This window comes from Oncorhynchus mykiss, chromosome 28 (genome assembly GCF_057628025.1).
Source record: "Oncorhynchus mykiss isolate SJ-2025 chromosome 28, ASM5762802v1, whole genome shotgun sequence".
Taxonomy (NCBI): domain Eukaryota; kingdom Metazoa; phylum Chordata; class Actinopteri; order Salmoniformes; family Salmonidae; genus Oncorhynchus; species Oncorhynchus mykiss.
This window is the reverse complement of record NC_143049.1, coordinates 18,511,704-18,530,780: the sequence shown is the minus strand read 5'-3', so window position 1 is coordinate 18,530,780 and position 19,077 is coordinate 18,511,704. Positions and strand designations below refer to the sequence as shown.

The 19,077-nt window shown below is 45.6% G+C and overlaps 1 protein-coding gene across 8 annotated transcripts in view; it reads left to right on the top strand.

Annotated features, from left to right (window-relative positions):
- Positions 1–19,077, top strand: part of LOC110508653 (histone-lysine N-methyltransferase 2C) — a 145,672-nt gene that overhangs the window by 15,078 nt on the left and 111,517 nt on the right. For 7 of the 8 annotated variants that reach the window (XM_036966417.2, XM_036966415.2, XM_036966416.2 and 4 more), the window contains exons 3-6: positions 4,037–4,143; positions 8,965–9,130; positions 16,789–17,007; positions 18,618–18,846. In XM_036966417.2, the coding sequence (XP_036822312.2) occupies positions 4,037–4,143; positions 8,965–9,130; positions 16,789–17,007; positions 18,618–18,846 (721 nt within the window). The remainder of the gene's footprint in view (positions 1–4,036; positions 4,144–8,964; positions 9,131–16,788; positions 17,008–18,617; positions 18,847–19,077) is intronic. The other variant, XM_036966414.2, reaches the window with a different exon arrangement.

The following is a 19,077-nucleotide window of genomic DNA, read 5'->3' as shown; positions in this document are numbered from 1 at the left end:
TCCACATGCCTGTATGACCTCCCTACAACGCCAGGGCATGCTCCTGATGAGGTGGCGGATGGTCTCCTGAGGAATCTCCTCCCAGACCTGGACTAAAGCATCCGCCAACTCCTGGACAGTCTGTGGTGCAACGTGTTGTTGGTGGATGTAGCGAGACATGATGTCCCAGATGTGCTCAATTGTATTCAGGTCTGGGGAACGGGCGGGCCAGTCCATAGCATCAATGCCTTCCTCTTGCAGGAACTGCTGACACACTCCAGCCACATGAGGTCTAGCATTGTCTTGCATTAGGAAGAACCCAGGGCCAACCGCACCAGCATATGGTCTCACAAGGGGTCTGAGGATCTCATCTCGGTACCTAATGGCAGTCAGGCTACCTCTGGCGAGCACATCGAGGGCTGTGTGGCCCCCCAAAGAAATGCCACCCCACGACTGACCCACCATCAAACCGGTCATGCTGGAGGATGTTGCAGGCTGCAGAACGTTCTCCACGGCGTCTCCAGACTGTCATGTCTGTCACGTGGTCAGTGTGAACCTGCTTTCATCTGTGAAGAGCACAGGGCGCCAGAGGCGAATTTGCCAATCTTGGTGTTCTCTGACAAATGCCAAACGTCCTGCACGGTGTTGGGCTGTAAGCACAACCCCACCTGTGGACGTCGGGCCCTCATACCACCCTCATGGAGTCTGTTTCTGACCGTTTGAGCAGACACATGCACATTTGTGGCCTGCTGGAGGTCATTTTGCAGGGCTCTGGCAGTGCTTCTCCTTGCACAAAGGCGGAGGTAGCGGGCCTGCTGCTGGGTTGCCCTCCTACGGCCTCCTCCACGTCTCCTGATGTACTGGCCTGTCTCCTGGTAGCGCCTCCATGCTCTGGACACTACGCTGACAGACACAGCAAACCTTCTTGCCACAGCTCACATTGATGTGTCATCCTGGATGTGCTGCACTACCTGAGCCACTTGTGTGGGTTGTAAGTGACAGCACCGCCAGCATTCAAAAGTGACCAAAACATCAGCCAGGAAGCATAGGAACTGAGAAGTGGTCTTGAGAAGGGTGTCTTGCTAATTGCCTATAATTTCCACCTGTTATCTATTCCATTTGCACAACAGCATGTGAAATTTATTGTCAATCAGTGTTGCTTCCTAAGTTTGATTTCACAGAAGTGTGATTGACTTGGAGTTACATTGTGTTGTTTAAGTGTTCCCTTTATTTTTTTGAGCAGTGTGTATATATATCTCAGCAAAAAAAGAAACGTCCTCTCACTGTCAACTGCGTTTATTTTCAGCAAACTTAACATGTGTAACTATTTGTATGAACATAACAAGATTCAACAACTGAGACACAAACTGAACAAGTTCCACAGACGTGACTAACAAATGGAATAATGTGTCCTGGAACAAGGGGCGGGGTCAAAATCAAAAGTAACTGCAGTGAATCTCCTCATCGACTGCACCAGATTTGCCAGTTCTTTGCTTTGAGATGTTACCCCACTCTTCCATCAAGGCACTGTAAGTTCCTAGGCATTTCTGGGCAGAATGGCCCCATCCCTCACCCTCTGATCCAACAGGTCCCAGACGTGCTCAATGGGATTGAGATCCGGGCTCTTCCCTGGCCATGGCAGAACTGTGACATTCCTGTCTTGCAGGAATTCACGTACAATGAGCAGTTTGGCTGGTGGCATTGTCATGCTGGAGGGTCATGTCAGGATGAGCCTGCAGGAGGGGTACCACATGAGGGAGGAGGATGTCTTCCCTGTAACGCACAGCGTTGAGATTGCCTGCAATGACGACAAGCTCAGTCCGATGATGCTGTGACACACCTCCAAATCGATTCCTCTCCGGAGTACAGGCGCCGGTGTAACGCTCATTCCTTCGACGATAAACGCGAATCCGACTATCACCCCTGGTGAGACAAAACCATGACTCCTCAGTGAAGAGCACTTTTTGCCAGTCCTGTCTTGTCCAGCGACGGTGGTTTTGTGCCCATAGGCAATGTTGTTGCCGGTGATGTCTGGTGAGGGCCTGCCTTTCAATACGCCTACAAGCCCTCAGTCCAGCGCCTCTCAGCCAGTTTTCAGCTGTGCTAACATAATTGCAAAAGGGTTTTCTAATGATAAATTAGCCTTTTAAAATGATCAACTTGGATTAGCTAACGCAACGTGCCATTGGAACACAGAAGTGATGGTTGCTGATAATGGGCCTCTGTACGCCTATGTAGATATTCCATAAAAAAATCAACCGTTTCCATCTACAATAGTCATTTACAACATTAACAATGTCTACTCTGTATTTCGGATCAGTTTTATTTTAATGGACCAAAAATGTGCTTTTCTTTCAATAACAAGGACCTTTCTTACTGACCCCAAACTTTTGAACGGTAGTGTAAATATTGGACGAAACACACATGACAAGAGACCACACTACATAAAGAGAGAATTAAGACAACAACATCAAGGCAGCAACACATGAAAACACAGAATGGTAGCAACACAACATGGTAGCATTATGGTACAAACATTATTGGGCACAGACAACAGCACAAAGGACAAGAAGGTAGAGGCAACAATACATCACGAAAAGCAGCCACAACTGTCAGTAAGAGTGTCCGTGATTGAGTCTTTGAATAAAGAGATTGAGATAATTGTCCAGTTTGAGTGTTTGTTGCAGCTCATTCCAGTCGCTAGCTGCAGCGAACTGAAAAGAGGAGCGACCCAGGGATGTGTGTGCTTCGGGAACCTTTAACAGAATGTGACTGGCAGAACGGGTGTTGTATGTGGAGGATGAGGGCTGCAGTAGATATCTCAGATAGGAGGGAGTGAGGCCTAAGAGGGTTTTATAAATAAGCATCAACCAGTTGGTCTTGCAACGGGTATATAGACATGACCAGTTTACAGATGAGTATATAGGGGCTGAAAGAAGGGAGCGTGGCAGCAGCGACGGCTCGATACTGAGTTACCTGAAGTTCCAGTCATCATGTCGGAGGACTGGAAGAGGGTGGATGGTGAGATGAAGCGAGGCAGAAAGAAGGGCGCGAGGTACAAACTCGAACCAACCTACGAAGTACAAGCAGAGTACTTTGTCCTTTGCGTCAAGTACAGGAGAGAGAAATGCATGGAATACTGTAGTCTACTGGGATTTGTTGTTAACTAGCTAGCCAGGTAACATGGTACACCTGGTCTCTGCACACATTTGGATGGCACAAGAAAAACAGAGGGATAGATAGCCTACTCAGATGCTTCAAAGGTAGGATGCATATGCCTAATCAATGTAATTTTAAGATGATGTTTGAATCTGGTGTTTGTCAAATTATTTTTGGGTGGCTAACTTTTGGGAGCAGTGTGCGGGAGAGAGAAGGAAGTGTGTGTGTGTAAGGAAGGAAGAGTGTGTAGGCTGTGTGTAAAGTTGTCTGAAGAGTAGGCTAAAGATGGTTTCCTATAGGCCTAGTGTGTTTTCCTCTTACTGTACAATCAAAATGCACATCATTGTCATGCAGATCCTTTTGCATTTATATTATATTCTACATTCTAACTGGCAAATCACAGGTCGGCCTTTGGATATGAGCAAGTCAGCTATTTTCTGTAGTACAGCTTTTACATTGTACAGTTTCCTCTAATTAATAAAAACTAGACTGGGAGAATCTAAAATTTCAAAAAATGGCATGGCATGGGGCCCACATTGATTTTGTTATGAGTCACTCCGATAGCATGAGAACATGGCATAAGCCATGGCAAAATGGGTAGAATTGCAGGAAATTTGCTTTAAAACAGCAATATTCTGTCTCTGCAGCCAAGAGGAGGGCCTCTAAATTGTGAGGTCAGAGGTCGCTCCATTGACCACAGCTGTGGTATCACGATACTATTCGTGATGCTTGGCCTGGTATTACATTGTTAGTAACATTTTGGTATTCTGAAAATAGGGACATTTTCTTGTAGTTTACACAGATTTTTTGCAGGTTTACGTGCAAACATTTTGTCACCTTTTTGGGCCCTCACAAGTTTGCGTCCTTGTCTTTCTCTCTTTCTCGCTCGCTCTCTCAGGGGGCGTGCAAGAGGGAGAGCGGTTGTGGTGGAGGAGGAGGAGGAGGACAGCAGCATGGATGGGACGGAGGCAGCCACCTCAGAGAGCCCCCCTCATGATGCAACAGGTGAGTTAGTCTTCCTCTCCCTCCCCTATGTGAGACCTATATAGTCTATTTTGAACTCCAGCTGAGCTGAGCGCTGACACATCCTGGCTGCTCAAAGTATACGATGTCTCATAGGAGTTCTCAGGAGGCAGTGGAGGGGTTCCCCCCCAATCCTGGAGAGTGAAAGGAGGGATGGATGAGAGCATGCAGATATCCGAAGACTTCCAGTCATTGTTGTAAAGCTAGTTATCATTGGCTCGCAAAACTGCCTGTAACTTTCTTCTTGCTGGACACAGAGACACAAACATTCCTGAGTATATCTGACTCTCTCCCTCTCTTTACTCTCCCTCCCTCTGCCCTCTCCTCTCTGTATTTCTCCTCTCCCCCTTTTCTCTCTCTCCCTGCTCTGAGATTGGCATAGAGAGGTGCAGAGCAGGAGGGAGCCCAAGGCTAATGCCCTCTAAAAGCTTTTCAAAATCCCATCACTCTCCCCCAGCCCATTTTAGATGCTTCTCTATGTGTGTACATCACGTGACCTGCCCCCAGTTCCCATACAGCTCAGAGCTGTCATGGACTTGGGCTATCTATATACAGAGCATTTGGAAAGTATTTAGACCCCTTCCCTTTTCCACATTTCATAACGTTAGACTTATATTTTATTTTATTTTCCCTCATAAATCTACACACAATACCCCATCATGACGTTACCTTATTTACATAAGTATTCAGACCCTTTGATCATCCTTGAGATGTTTCTTCAACTTGGAGTCCACCTGTGGTAAATTCAATTGATTGGAAATGACTTGGAAAGGTACACACCTGTTAATATACAGTGCCTTGCGAAAGTATTCGGCCCTCTTGAACTTTGCGACCTTTTGCCACATTTCAGGCTTCAAACATAAAGATATAAAACTGTATTTTTTTGTGAAGAATCACAATCATGAAGTGGAACGACATTTATTGGGTATTTCAAACTTTTTTAACAAATCAAAAACTGAAAAATTGGGCGTGCAAAATTATTCAGCCCCTTTACTTTCAGTGCAGCAAACTCTCCAGAAGTTCAGTGAGGATCTCTGAATGATCCAATGTTGACCTAAATGACTAATGATGATAAATACAATCCACCTGTGTGTAATCAAGTCTCCGTATAAATGCACCTGCACTGTGATAGTCTCAGAGGTCCGTCAAAAGCGCAGAGAGCATCATGAAGAACAAGGAACACACCAGGCAGGTCCGAGATACTGTTGTGAAGAAGTTTAAAGCCAGATTTGGATACAAAAAGATTTCCCAAGCTTTAAACATCCCAAGGAGCACTGTGCAAGCGATAATATTGAAATGGAAGGAGTATCAGACCACTGCAAATCTACCAAGACCTGGCCGTCCCTCTAAACTTTCAGCTCATACAATGAGAAGACTGATCAGAGATGCAGCCAAGAGGCCCATGATCACTCTGGATGAACTGCAGAGATCTACAGCTGAGGTGGGAGACTCTGTGCATAGGACAACAATCAGTCGTATATTGCACAAATCTGGCCTTTATGGAAGAGTGGCAAGAAGAAAGCCATTTCTTAAAGATATCCATAAAAAGTGTTGTTTAAAGTTTGCCACAAGCCACCTGGGAGACACACCAAACATGTGGAAGAAGGTGCTCTGGTCAGATGAAACCAAAATTGAACTTTTTGGCAACAATGCAAAACGTTATGTTTGGCGTAAAAGCAACACAGCTCATCACCCTGAACACACCATCCCCACTGTCAAACATGGTGGTGGCAGCATCATGGTTTGGGCCTGCTTTTCTTCAGCAGGGACAGGGAAGATGGTTAAAATTGATGGGAAGATGGATGGAGCCAAATACAGGACCTTTCTGGAAGAAAACCTGATGGAGTCTGCAAAAGACCTGAGACTGGGATGGAGATTTGTTTCCAACAAGACAATGATCCAAAACATAAAGCAAAATCTACAATGGAATGGTTCAAAAATGAACATATCCAGGTGTTAGAATGGCCAAGTCAAAGTCCAGACCTGAATCCAATCGAGAATCTGTGGAAAGAACTGAAAACTGCTGTTCACAAATGCTCTCCATCCAACCTCACTGAGCTCGAGCTGTTTTGCAAAGAGGAATGGGAAAAAAATTCAGTCTCTCGATGTGCAAAACTGATAGACATACCCCAAGCGACTTACAGCTGTAATCGCAGCAAAAGGTGGCGCTACAAAGTATTAACTTAAGGGGGCTGAATAATTTTGCACGCCCAAGTTTTCAGTTTTTGATTTGTTAAAAAAGTTTGAAATATCCAATAAATGTCGTTCCACTTCATGATTGTGTCCCACTTGTTGTTGATTCTTCACAAAAAAATACAGTTTTATATCTTTATGTTTGAAGCCTGAAATGTGGCAAAAGGTCGCAAAGTTCAAGGGGGCCGAATACTTTCGCAAGGCACTGTAAGTTCCCATAGTTATCAGAGCAAAAACCAAGCAATGAGGTTGAAGGAATTGTCCGTAGAGCTCCGAGACAGGATTGTGTCGAGGCATAGATCTGGGGAAGGGTAACAAAACATTTCTGCAGCATTGAAGGTCCCCAAGAACACAGTGGCCTCTATCATTCTTAAATGGAAGAAGTATGGAACTGCCAAGACTGGCCAAACTGAGCAATCGGGGGAGAAGGGCCTTGGTCAGGGATTTGACCAAGAACCCGATGGTCACTCTGACAGAGCTCTAGAGTTCCTTTGTGGAGATGGGATAACCTTCCAGAAGGACAACCATCTCTGCAGCACTCCACCAATCAGGTCTTTATGTTAGTGGCCAGACGGAAGCCACTCCTCAGTAAAAGGCACATGACAGCCCGCTTGGACTTCGCCAAAAGATACCTTTAAGGACTCAGACAATGAGAAACAAGATTATCTGGTCTGATGAAACAAAGATTGAACTCTCTTGCCTGAATGCCAAGCACCACATCTGGAGGAAACCATGCACCATCCCTACTTTGAAGCATGGTGGTGGCAGCATCATGTTGTGGGGATGTTTTTCAGTCGCAGGGACTGGGAAGACTAGTCAGGATCGAGGGAAAGTTGAATGGAACAAAGTACTGATATCCTTAATGAAAACCTGCTCTAGAGCACTCTGGACCTCAGATTGTGGTGAAGGTTCACCTTCCAACAGGACAGCAACCCTAATCACACAGCCAAGACAACGCAGGAGTGGCTTTGGGACACGTCTCTGAATGTCCTTGAGTGGCCCAGCTAGAGCCCAGACTTGAACCCAAACGTTTTTTTCAGATCTCTGGATCTCCATCCAACCTGACAGAGCTTGAGAGGATCTGCAGAGAAGAATGGGAGAAACTCCCCAAATACAGGTGTGCCAAGCTTGTATTGACATACCCAAGAAGACCCGAGGCTGTAATCCCTGAGAAAGGTGCTTCAACAAAGTACTGAGTAAAGGGTCTGAATACTTATGTAAGTGTGATATAATTATTTTTTTTAATATATACATTTGCTGAATTTATCAACATTTTCTTGTATTATGTGGTATTGTGTGTAGGTTGATGAAAAACAAACAATTTAATAACATTATAAAATAAGGCTGTAACTTGACAAAATGTGGAAAAGGGGTCTGAATACTTTACGAATGCACTGTTGTTGGACGGTGCTATACAGTTGGAGTGATTTTTCTTCTCTCAGCTCTAGACCTTGTAGGTGTTTCAGAGTGTGTGTGTGTGCATGCATTTGAGAGTGGGATATGTTATTTTACCTTGCTTTAACAATGGGTATGGATTTTGTTGGTCGAAGTTGCCAATTTTTATGAACAAGTTACACAATCACTATTGTTATTTATCTCACCGACTGGCTTCTAGAGCTCCTATAGGGGTGTGCTGGTGAACGGAGTCAGATTCTGCATTACTGTCTGCTTTCTTTTCAGGCAGTTGGAACTGAATGATCTTCACTCACAATGTGTCTTTACAATACTCTTGGCCCTTGAGTTCAAGAACAGAAAAAGTCAACACCGAGGTCGTGACATGACCTTTAGTACCAATCCTTCCTGTGTCTGTCTGACTCTCCTTTCACCATGTGTTTAGGCCACTTTACCTTTCCTTTCATGCTTGTTGCCATAGTAATTGTCTCAATAGGTTATTAATACATTACTGACCTTCAAACCTAAACAATGAACATACCTTGGAGAAGACCTTTGACCTTTGGGACTAAATACATCTATTTAACCCCTAATTGCCAGTTGCATTGACATGTTAGCTAAATGCTCATCAAAATTACAAACCACCAATAGATGGAATGTAACTACAAGTGCAGGCCAGCCACGTCAAAACGCAACCAAAACCACAAACCACTCAGAGGTTACTTGTCAGATGTCCAATTATAGTCCAATCTTCAAAGTGTCTGTGTAAAAGGCCATGGCCACTATTCAGGTTTCTAATAACCCTCTGTTCTGTTTGTCTGAAGTGACGTGAGTAATTGGTGTTTTTGTCGACGTTGTTATTGTCGTATGTGACTGGAAACCTGCCTGTGGGCTCCCCTTGGGTTTACTGCAATCAGCGCTCCAGCATATGGTCTCCATATTCCCACCATCATCCCTTCCTCTACCAAAGGGTGTTTCTGTTTCTGACCTGGAGCAAATAGCCTGGAACTGAAGACAACCATCCAGTCCTCCGTGTCGGTCAGAGACTTAATGTCTGTATTCACATCTGATCTGGCATTTGGTAGATGGATGATCACTTCAGGGCACAAATATACATGACTGATAGAATCTAACCGGTACGTTTCCATAGATTTCTATGGCTAGATATTCATGCTTCTCTGCCTCTAAACCCCATCCTCTGTGTCTTTGCACCATCAGATGCTCCAGCCCAGCAGCAGGTGGACAGTGTGGAGGTGGTTACCACTGAGGGTCCGGGGGAAACCGAGGAGAAGCCCCACTCTCCCCACGTCCAGAGTCCTCAGACTGGGGATGCAGCCGAACCCTCCGCCGCTGGCCCTGCTACTACCCGAGGAGTCAAAAGCAGGTCAGTCAGAGATGCCTACGTCAAGTCTTCATATGTTTGTATGTGGTCTTTCTGTATGTTTGTGTATATTTGTTAATGAGATGTATAGGTCTGTCTGTCAGTGTACATGCGTACAGCATATGGGCTTCTCTGCTATTCTCATTAATGCACAAACACACACATGCACAGTGCACCCCCCCCCCCCCCCCAGGTGTCACTCTGTTAAAGGTTGTAATCAATCTCCCAGACTGACTGCACTGTCGATGTTGCTGATGGAGGGGCAGTCAGGCCAGACAGGCAGAATCTCTCCAGGGATTGTATTAATCTTATTAACAAGCCTATCTCCTCTAGAAACCCACCTGATAAATGTTTGCTGCCTGCGCTGGTCTGCTCTGCCTGGCTCGCTTTAATTTCCCTCACACACTGACTCCCAACCTCTCGGCCCATCTCTCTATGATGGCTCGAGATCCTCTGTTTTGGATCCTCAAATACATGGATGTGGCTTGATCAGTTGATTGAGTATAGGTTGATCAAAGGTCTATGTGTAACTTTCAATTCCGACAGATTTTTGTTGTAAGAATATATTGCTGTGTGTGTACAGTCATGGCCAAAAGTTGAGAATGACACATTTTCAGTCTGCTGCCTCAGTTTGTATGATGGCAATTTGCATACACTCCAGAATGCTATGAATAGTGATCAGATGGACTTTGCAATTAATTGCAGCTCCTCTTTGCCATGAAAAGAAACTGAATCCCCCCCCCCCAAAAAAACATTTCCACTGCATTTCAGCCCTGCCACAAAAGGACCAGCTGACATCATGTCAGTGATTCTCTCTTTAACACAGGTGTGAGTGTTGATGAGGACAAGGCTGGAGATCTCACTGTCATGCTGATTGAGTTCGAATAACAGACTGGAAGCTTCAAAAGGAGGGTGGTGCTTGGAATCATTGTTCTTCCTCTGTCAACCATGGTTACCTGCAAGGAAACATGTGCCGTCATCATTGCTTTGCACAAAAGGGGCTTCACAGGCAAGGATATTGCTGCCAGTAAGATTGCACCTAAATCAACCATTTATTGGATCATCAAGAACTTCAAGGAGAGTGGTTCAATTGTTGTGAAGAAGGCTTCAGGGTGCCCAAGAAAGTCCAGCAAGCGCCAGGACCGTCTCCTACAGTTGATTCAGCTGTGGTATCGGGGCACCACCAGTACAGAGCTTGCTCAGGAATGGCAACAGGCAGGTGTGAGTGCATCTGCACACACAGTGAGACAAATACTTTTGGAGGATGGCCTGGTGTCAAGAAGGGCAGCAAAGAAGCCACTTCTCTCCAGGAAAAACATCAGGGACAGACTGATTCTGCAAAATGTACAGGGATTGGACTGCTGAGGATTGGGGTGAAGTCATTTTCTCTGATGAATCCCCTTTCCGATTGTTTGGGGCATCCGGAAAAAAAGCTTGTCTGGAGAAGACCAGGTGAGCGCTACCATTAGTCCTGTGTCATGCCAACGAAATCAAAAATCAAATCAAATGTATTTGTCACATACACATGGTTAGCAGATGTTAATGCGAGTGTAGCGAAATGCTTGTGCTTCTAGTTCCGACAATGCAGTAATAACCAACGAGTAATCTGACCTAACAATTCAAATCAAATCAAATTTTATTTGTCACATACACATGGTTAGCAGATGTTAATGCGAGTGTAGCGAAATGCTTGTGCTTCTAGTTCCGACAATGCAGTAATAACCAACAAGTAATCTAACTAACAATTCCAAAACTACTGTCTTGTACACAGTGTAAGGGGATAAAGAATATGTACATAAGGATATATGAATGAGTGATGGTACAGAGCAGCATAGGCAAGATACAGTAGATGGTATCGAGTACAGTATGTACAAATGAGATGAGTATGTAAACAAAGTGGCATAGTTTAAAGTGGCTAGTGATACATGTATTACATAAGGATACAGTCGATGATATAGAGTACAGTATATACGTATGCATATGAGATGAATAATGTAGGGTAAGTAACATTATATAAGGTAGCATTGTTTAAAGTGGCTAGTAATATATTTACATCATTTCCCATCAATTCCCATTATTAAAGTGGCTGGAGTTGAGTCAGTGTCAGTGTGTTGGCAGCAGCCACTCAATGTTAGTGGTGGCTGTTTAACAGTCTGATGGCCTTGAGATAGAAGCTGTTTTTCAGTCTCTCGGTCCCAGCTTTGATGCACCTGTACTGACCTCGCCTTCTGGATGATAGCGGGGTGAACAGGCAGTGGCTCGGGTGGTTGATGTCCTTGATGATCTTTATGGCCTTCCTGTGACATCGGGTGGTGTAGGTGTCCTGGAGGGCAGGTAGTTTGCCCCCGGTGATGCGTTGTGCAGACCTCACCACCCTCTGGAGAGCCTTACGGTTGAGGGCGGAGCAGTTGCCGTACCAGGCGGTGATACAGCCCGCCAGGATGCTCTCGATTGTGCATCTGTAGAAGTTTGTGAGTGCTTTTGGTGACAAGCCGAATTTCTTCAGCCTCCTGAGGTTGAAGAGGCGCTGCTGCGCCTTCTTCACAATGCTGTCTGTGTGAGTGGACCAATTCAGTTTGTCTGTGATGTGTATGCCGAGGAACTTAAAACCTGCTACCCTCTCCACTACTGTTCCATCGATGTGGATAGGGGGGTGTTCCCTCTGCTGTTTCCTGAAGTCCACAATCATCTCCTTAGTTTTGTTGACGTTGAGTGTGAGGTTATTTTCCTGACACCACACTCCGAGGGCCCTCACCTCCTCCCTGTAGGCCGTCTCGTCGTTGTTGGTAATCAAGCCTACCACTGTTGTGTCGTCCGCAAACTTGATGATTGAGTTGGAGGCGTGCGTGGCCACGCAGTCGTAGGTGAACAGGGAGTACAGGAGAGGGCTCAGAACGCACCCTTGTGGGGCCCCAGTGTTGAGGATCAGCGGGGAGGAGATGTTGCCTACCCTCACCACCTGGGGGCGGCCCGTCAGGAAGTCCAGTACCCAGTTGCACAGGGCGGGGTCGAGACCCAGGGTCTCGAGCTTGATGACGAGCTTGGAGGGTACTATGGTGTTGAATGCCGAGCTGTAGTCAATGAACAGCATTCTCACATAGGTATTCCTCTTGTCCAGATGGGTTAGGGCGGTGTGCAGTGTGGTTGAGATTGCATCGTCTGTGGACCTATTTGGGCGGTAAGCAAATTGGAGTGGGTCTAGGGTGTCAGGTAGGGTGGAGGTGATATGGTCCTTGACTAGTCTCTCAAAGCACTTCATGATGACGGAAGTGAGTGCTACGGGGCGGTAGTCGTTTAGCTCAGTTACCTTAGCTTTCTTGGGAACAGGAACAATGGTGGCCCTCTTGAAGCATGTGGGAACAGCAGACTGGTATAGGGATTGATTGAATATGTCCGTAAACACACCGGCCAGCTGGTCTGCGCATGCTCTGAGGGCGCGGCTGGGGATGCTGTCTGGGCCTGCAGCCTTGCGAGGGTTAACACGTTTAAATGTCTTACTCACCTCGGCTGCAGTGAAGGAGAGACCGCATGTTTTCGTTGCAGGCCGTGTCAGTGGCACTGTATTGTCCTCAAAGCGGGCAAAAAAGTTATTTAGTCTGCCTGGGAGCAGGACATCCTGGTCCGTGACTGGGCTGGATTTCTTCCTGTAGTCCGTGATTGACTGTAGACCCTGCCACATGCCTCTTGTGTCTGAGCCGTTGAATTGAGATTCTACTTTGTCTCTGTACTGAAGCTTAGCTTGTTTGATAGCCTTGCGGAGGGAATAGCTGCACTGTTTGTATTCGGTCATGTTACCAGACACCTTGCCCTGATTAAAAGCAGTGGTTCGCGCTTTCAGTTTCACGCGAATGCTGCCATCAATCCACGGTTTCTGGTTAGGGAATGTTTTAATCGTTGCTATGGGAACGACATCTTCAACGCACGTTCTAATGAACTCACACACCGAATCAGCGTATTCGTCAATGTTGTTGTCTGACGCAATACGAAACATGTCCCAGTCCACGTGGTGGAAGCAGTCTTGGAGTGTGGAGTCAGCATGGTCGGACCAGCGTTGGACAGACCTCAGCGTGAGAGCCTCTTGTTTTAGTTTCTGTCTGTAGGCAGGGATCAACAAAATGGAGTCGTGGTCAGCTTTTCCGAAAGGGGGGTGGGGCAGGGCCTTATATGCGTCGCGGAAGTTAGAGTAACAATGATCCAAGGTCTTTCCAGCCCTGGTTGCGCAATCGATATGCTGATAAAATTTAGGGAGTCTTGTTTTCAGATTAGCCTTGTTAAAATCCCCAGCTACAATGAATGCAGCCTCCGGATGAATGGTTTCCAGTTTGCAAAGAGTTAAATAAAGTTCGTTCAGAGCCATCGATGTGTCTGCTTGGGGGGGGATATATACGGCTGTGATTATAATCGAAGAGAATTCTCTTGGTAGATAATGCGGTCTACATTTGATTGTGAGGAATTCTAAATCAGGTGAACAGAAGGATTTGAGTTCCTGTATGTTTCTTTCATCACACCATGTCACGTTAGTCATAAGGCATACGCCCCCGCCCCTCTTCTTACCAGAAAGATGTTTGTTTCTGTCTGCGCGATGTGTGGAGAAACCCGTTGGCTGCACCGCTTCGGATAGAGTCTCTCCGGTGAGCCACGTTTCCGTGAAGCAAAGAACGTTACAGTCTCTGATGTCCCTCTGGAATGCTACCCTTGCTCGGATTTCATCAACCTTGTTGTCAAGAGACTGGACATTGGCAAGAAGAATGCTAGGGAGTGGTGCACGGTGTGCCCGTCTCCGGAGTCTGACCAGACTACTGACCAGACTACTACCATATACACACAAGTGTAAAGGATAAAGAATATGTACATAAAGATAGTGGGGCAAAAAAGTATTTAGTCAGCCACCAATTGTGCAAGTTCTCCCACTTAAAACGATGAGAGGCCTGTAATTTTCATCATAGGTACACTTCAACTATGACAGACAAAATGAGGGAAAAAAATCCAGAAAATCACATTGTAGGATTTTTAATGAATTTATTTGCAAATTATGGTGGAAAATAAGTATTTGGTCACCTACAAACAAGCAAGATTTCTGGCTCTCACAGACCTGTAACTACTTCTTTGAGGCTCCTCTGTCCTCCACTCGTTACCTGTATTAATGGCACCTGTTTGAACTTGTTATCAGTATAATAGACACCTGTCCACAACCTCAAACAGTCACACTCCAAACTCCACTATGGGCAAGACCAAAGAGCTGTCAAAGGACACCAGAAACAAAATTGTAGACCTGCACCAGGCTGGGAAGACTGAATCTGCAATAGGTAAGCAGCTTGGTTTGAAGAAATCAACTGTGGGAGCAATTATTAGGAAATGGAAGACATACAAGACTGATTATCTCCCTCGATCTGGGGCTCCACACAAGATCTTACCCCGTGGGGTCAAAATGATCACAAGAACAGTGAGCAAAAATCCCAGAACCTCACAGGGGGGACCTAGTGAATGACTTGCAGAGAGCTGGGACCAAAGTAACAAAGCCTACCATCAGTAACACACTACGCCGCCAGGGACTCAAATCCTGCAGTGCCAGACGTGTCCCCCTGCTTAAGCCAGTACATGTCCAGGCCCGTCTGAAGTTTGCTAGAGAGCATTTGGATGATCCAGAAGGAGATTGGGAGAATGTCATGGTCAGATGAAACCAAAATATAACTTTTTGGTAAAAACTCAACTCGTTGTGTTTGGAGGACAAAGAATGCGGAGTTGCATCCAAAGAACACCATACCTACTGTGAAGCATGGGGTTGGAAACATCATGCTTTGGGGCTGTTTTTCTGCAAAGGGACCAGGATGACTGATCCGTGTAAAGGAAAGAATGAATGGATCCATGTATCGTGAGATTTTTGAGTGAAAACCTCCTTCCATCAGCAAGGGCATTGAAGATGAAATGTGGCTGGGTCTTTTCAGCATGACAACGATCCCAAACACACCGCCCGGGCAACGAAGTAGTGGCTTCGTAAGAAGCATTTCAAGGTCCTGGAGTGGCCTAGCCAGTCTCCAGATCTGAACCCCATAGAAAATCTTTGGAGGGAGTTGAAAGTCTGTGTTGCCCAGCAACAGCCCCAAAACACCACTGCTCTAGAGGAGATCTGCATGGATGAATGGGCCAAAATACCAGCAACAGTGTGTGAAATCCTTGAAAAAAAACGTACAGAAAACGTTTGACCTCTGTCATTGCCAACAAAGGGTATATAACAAAGTATTGAGAAACTTTTGTTATTGACCAAATACTTATTTTCCACCATAATTTGCAAATAAATTCATAAAAAATCCTACAATGTGATTTTCTGTATTTTTTTTCTAATTTTGTCTGTCATAGTTGAAGTGTACTGATGATGAAAATTACAGGCCTCTGTCATCTTTTTAAGTGGGAGAACTTGCACAATTGGTGGCTGACTAAATTATTTTTTGCCCCACTGTATATGAATGGGTGATGGTACAGAGCGGCATAAGCAAGATGGTGTAGAGTACAGTATATACATGATGAGTAATGTAGGGTATATAAACATAGTGCTGTAGTTTAAAGTGACTAGTGATTCATGTATTACATAAAGATGGCAAGATGCAGTAGATAGAGTACAGTATATACATATTCATATGAGATGAGTAATGTAGGGTATGTAAACATTAAGTGGCTATTGATACATTTTTTTTTTACATACATTTCCATCTATTTCCATTATTAAAGTGGCTGGAGTTGAGTCAGTATGTTGGCAGCAGCCACTCAATGTTAGTGGTGGCTGTTAGTGATGACCAACAGTATAGCATTCTGAGACCATTCATGTGTGGGGTTGCTTCTCAGCCAGGGGAGTGGACTCACTCACAATTTTGCCTAAGAACACAGCCATGAATAAAGAATGGTACCAACACATCCTCCGAGAGCAACTTCTCCCAACCATCCAGGAACAGTTTGGTGAAGAACAATGCCTTTTCCAGTATGATGGAGCACCTTACCATAAGGCAAAAGTGATAACTAAGTGGCTCGGGGAACAAAACATCAATATTTTAGGTCCATGGCAAGGAAACACCCCAGATCCTAATCCCATTGAGAACTTGTGGTCAATCTTCAAGAGGCGGGTGGACAAACAAAACCCCACAAATTCTGACAAACTCCAAGCATTGATTATGCAAGAATGGGCTGCCATCAGTCAGGATGTGGTTCTGAAGTTAATTGACAGCATACCAGGGCGGATTGCAGAGGTCTTGAAATAGAAGGGTCAACACTGCAAATATTGACTTTTTACATCAACTTCATGTAATTGTCAATAAAAGCCTTTGACACTTATGAAATGCTTGTAATTATACGTCAATATTCCATAGTAACATCTGACAAAATATCTAAAGACACTGAAGCAGCAAACTTTGTGGAAATTAATGTGTCGTTCTCAAATTTTGGCCACGACTGTATACTTGCTTTGCTTGCACCTGACCAGGCCCTACCAAAGATAAGTAATTCACGACCAGCCAGTGACCATTTCCATTTTTGTCATTTATTAGACACGTTTAGCAGATGCTCTTATCCAGAGCGACTTACTGTAGTGAGTTTATTCATTTTCCTACTTTTACGTACTGCATGCATAGCTGAATGTCCCATATATAATTAACCCTCTTTCTCTCTCTCAGTGAGCAGCTCTGTGCCTTCTGTTACTGTGACGGCCGCAGTCTGCTGGGTCAGGGGGATCTCCGAGTGTTTGACTCCTCGCCTGGACACGAGCGCAGTGCGACAGGCGGAGTAGGCCATTCCAGCGACCACAGGAAGGCCAGCCAAGGCGGTGGTGACAGAACCACTAAGCCCAGTGACTCGGCCGGAGAGGCCAGCTCAGGACAGAGGGACACACGGAAGTAAGTGGAGATGGCTGCCAAAGGTTTTGGCCAGCGGAGCTGGCCTGGCTGAGCAGGGACGGTGAAATCTGTGATGGCCTCTGTAGCCGGCTAATGAGCTGGGTGAAAAATGAGAGCTGGGCTTTGCTGCTGCTATCCAATACAGACGCACAGACTTTGAGTGAGAAACATAACACATGAGCATAAAAACAAAGGAACATGAAAACCGTATCAAACGAAGATGTGTGTGCAGCATCGTTATAGGACGTGATTTAGCTGGCAGCTGAGATCTGTAATCTCAGAGTTGATGTGTGGAATAAGTGCTTTGTGTATTTCAGAGGAAGGGTCTGAGTGCGTATATGAATGCTAGCACTTTGCTCTTGAAGGCTAAATTGGTGCCGCTCTGCTCTACCTTAGCAAGCCTTTTTTGCCTACTGTGGTCACCAGGGGCCCTACGATGCCACGAGTAACACTAACACGTGAGCGTTTGCAGTGTGTGTATGTATGTGTGCGTGCACGCTGTACATTTGTGTGTGTGCATACTGTGCGCTATGCCAACAAAGGAACCTCCCTGGACACGTTTTGGACAGCTGCCTAATTTGTTTTGGCTCTTTTGGAGCCAATAGAGCATCTCCCTGGGGTCCCTGTGACGTAATGTAATGTGCAGAGAGAGCAGAGCACTAACACACACACACCGCAACTCCCCTGGCAGCGGGCTAACGCCAGCCAAGCATTGTTGTGTTGGAGCAGTGTGATTGGTCATCGGGTCTCTAGACTTGACTGGTCCATGGAGAGAGAGAGAGTGCGGGTGGGGAGAGGGAGAGAAACAGAGGATGTGGAAGAGGGAGGAGGAGGACGATATAAACAAAAAGGATGGTGGCATTTGTATTTATTATGGATCCCATTAGCTGTTGCCAAGGCAGCAGCTACTCTTCCTGGGGTCAAACAAAATGAAGGCAGTTATACAATTTAAAAAAACATTACAATACGTTCACAACAGATTTCACAACACATTAAGTGTGTGCCCTCAGGCCACTGCTCTACTACCACATATCTACAACACAAAATCCATGTGTGTATAGTGTTTTTTTGTGTCTCTTCATAGTCCACACTGTTCCATAAGGTGCATTGAATACTAAACCTATATTGCACAATATATAAGCTCCTGTCAGAAGAGCGATAACAATGACAAGGCATTATACAGGGAATATGATTCTAACTTCCTCCATCATCCTAGACCTCAGTCTTTCTGTTTTTGGCTGTTTGTGTGTTTACTGTTTACTGAAACCAACTAGGGTCCTTATAAATGCTAATTCCCTTTCGCCACATTTTCCGCATGCTTTGCTGCTCACTAGAGCAAGCCATGGGCTCTGGGAACCGCTTCCCTTTCAGCAGATTTTATGAGACTGAACAGCCAGCCTCTTGTGTGTCACAGCCAAATAATACGACCCCCCTCCCACCCCCTCTTTCTCCTCTTCTGCTCTCTCCCTCCTCTCCTCTCTGCATTAGTTCTTCTCCTTAATCCTTTACGGTCTTCTCCTCCCAGGTTGCCTCACTTTGCTTCATCAACTCTTTCTACCTCTGCCTCATCTCCAGTTGTCTTTGCTCATCTCTCTTCATCTCTCTTCCAGTGGAGCTGAGAGCTATGGGGAGTTACCCGACCCAGACAAGGCAAGCAGGTTCTGGGATGAGCTGGCTCATGTGGGCCTCCCAGGAGACGTGGACATCCAGTCTCTCTTTGAGGAGTCGGGGCAGTGCTGGGCACATTACCGCTGTGCGTTATGGTCGCAGGGTGTGTGCGTGGGCGAGGGACAATCACTGCTCAACGTGGACAGATCCATCGACTCAGGTAGCACAGAGGTGAGCAGCCCACATTCCACTGATGATGAAACATGTCTATAAAGTGAATGGGATTGTTCACTAGAGCAGTGGTATTCAAACTTTTTCAGTGGGGACCCAATTTTTTTTTTCTGCCAGAGTTCTTGTGGACCCCATTTTTTTTTCTCCCCCAAGAATTTCTTGCAAGCCCACCCTAAATCTAATGACAACCTTAAAGTCTGTAAATTTAAGGTTTTTACATAAACAAATGAC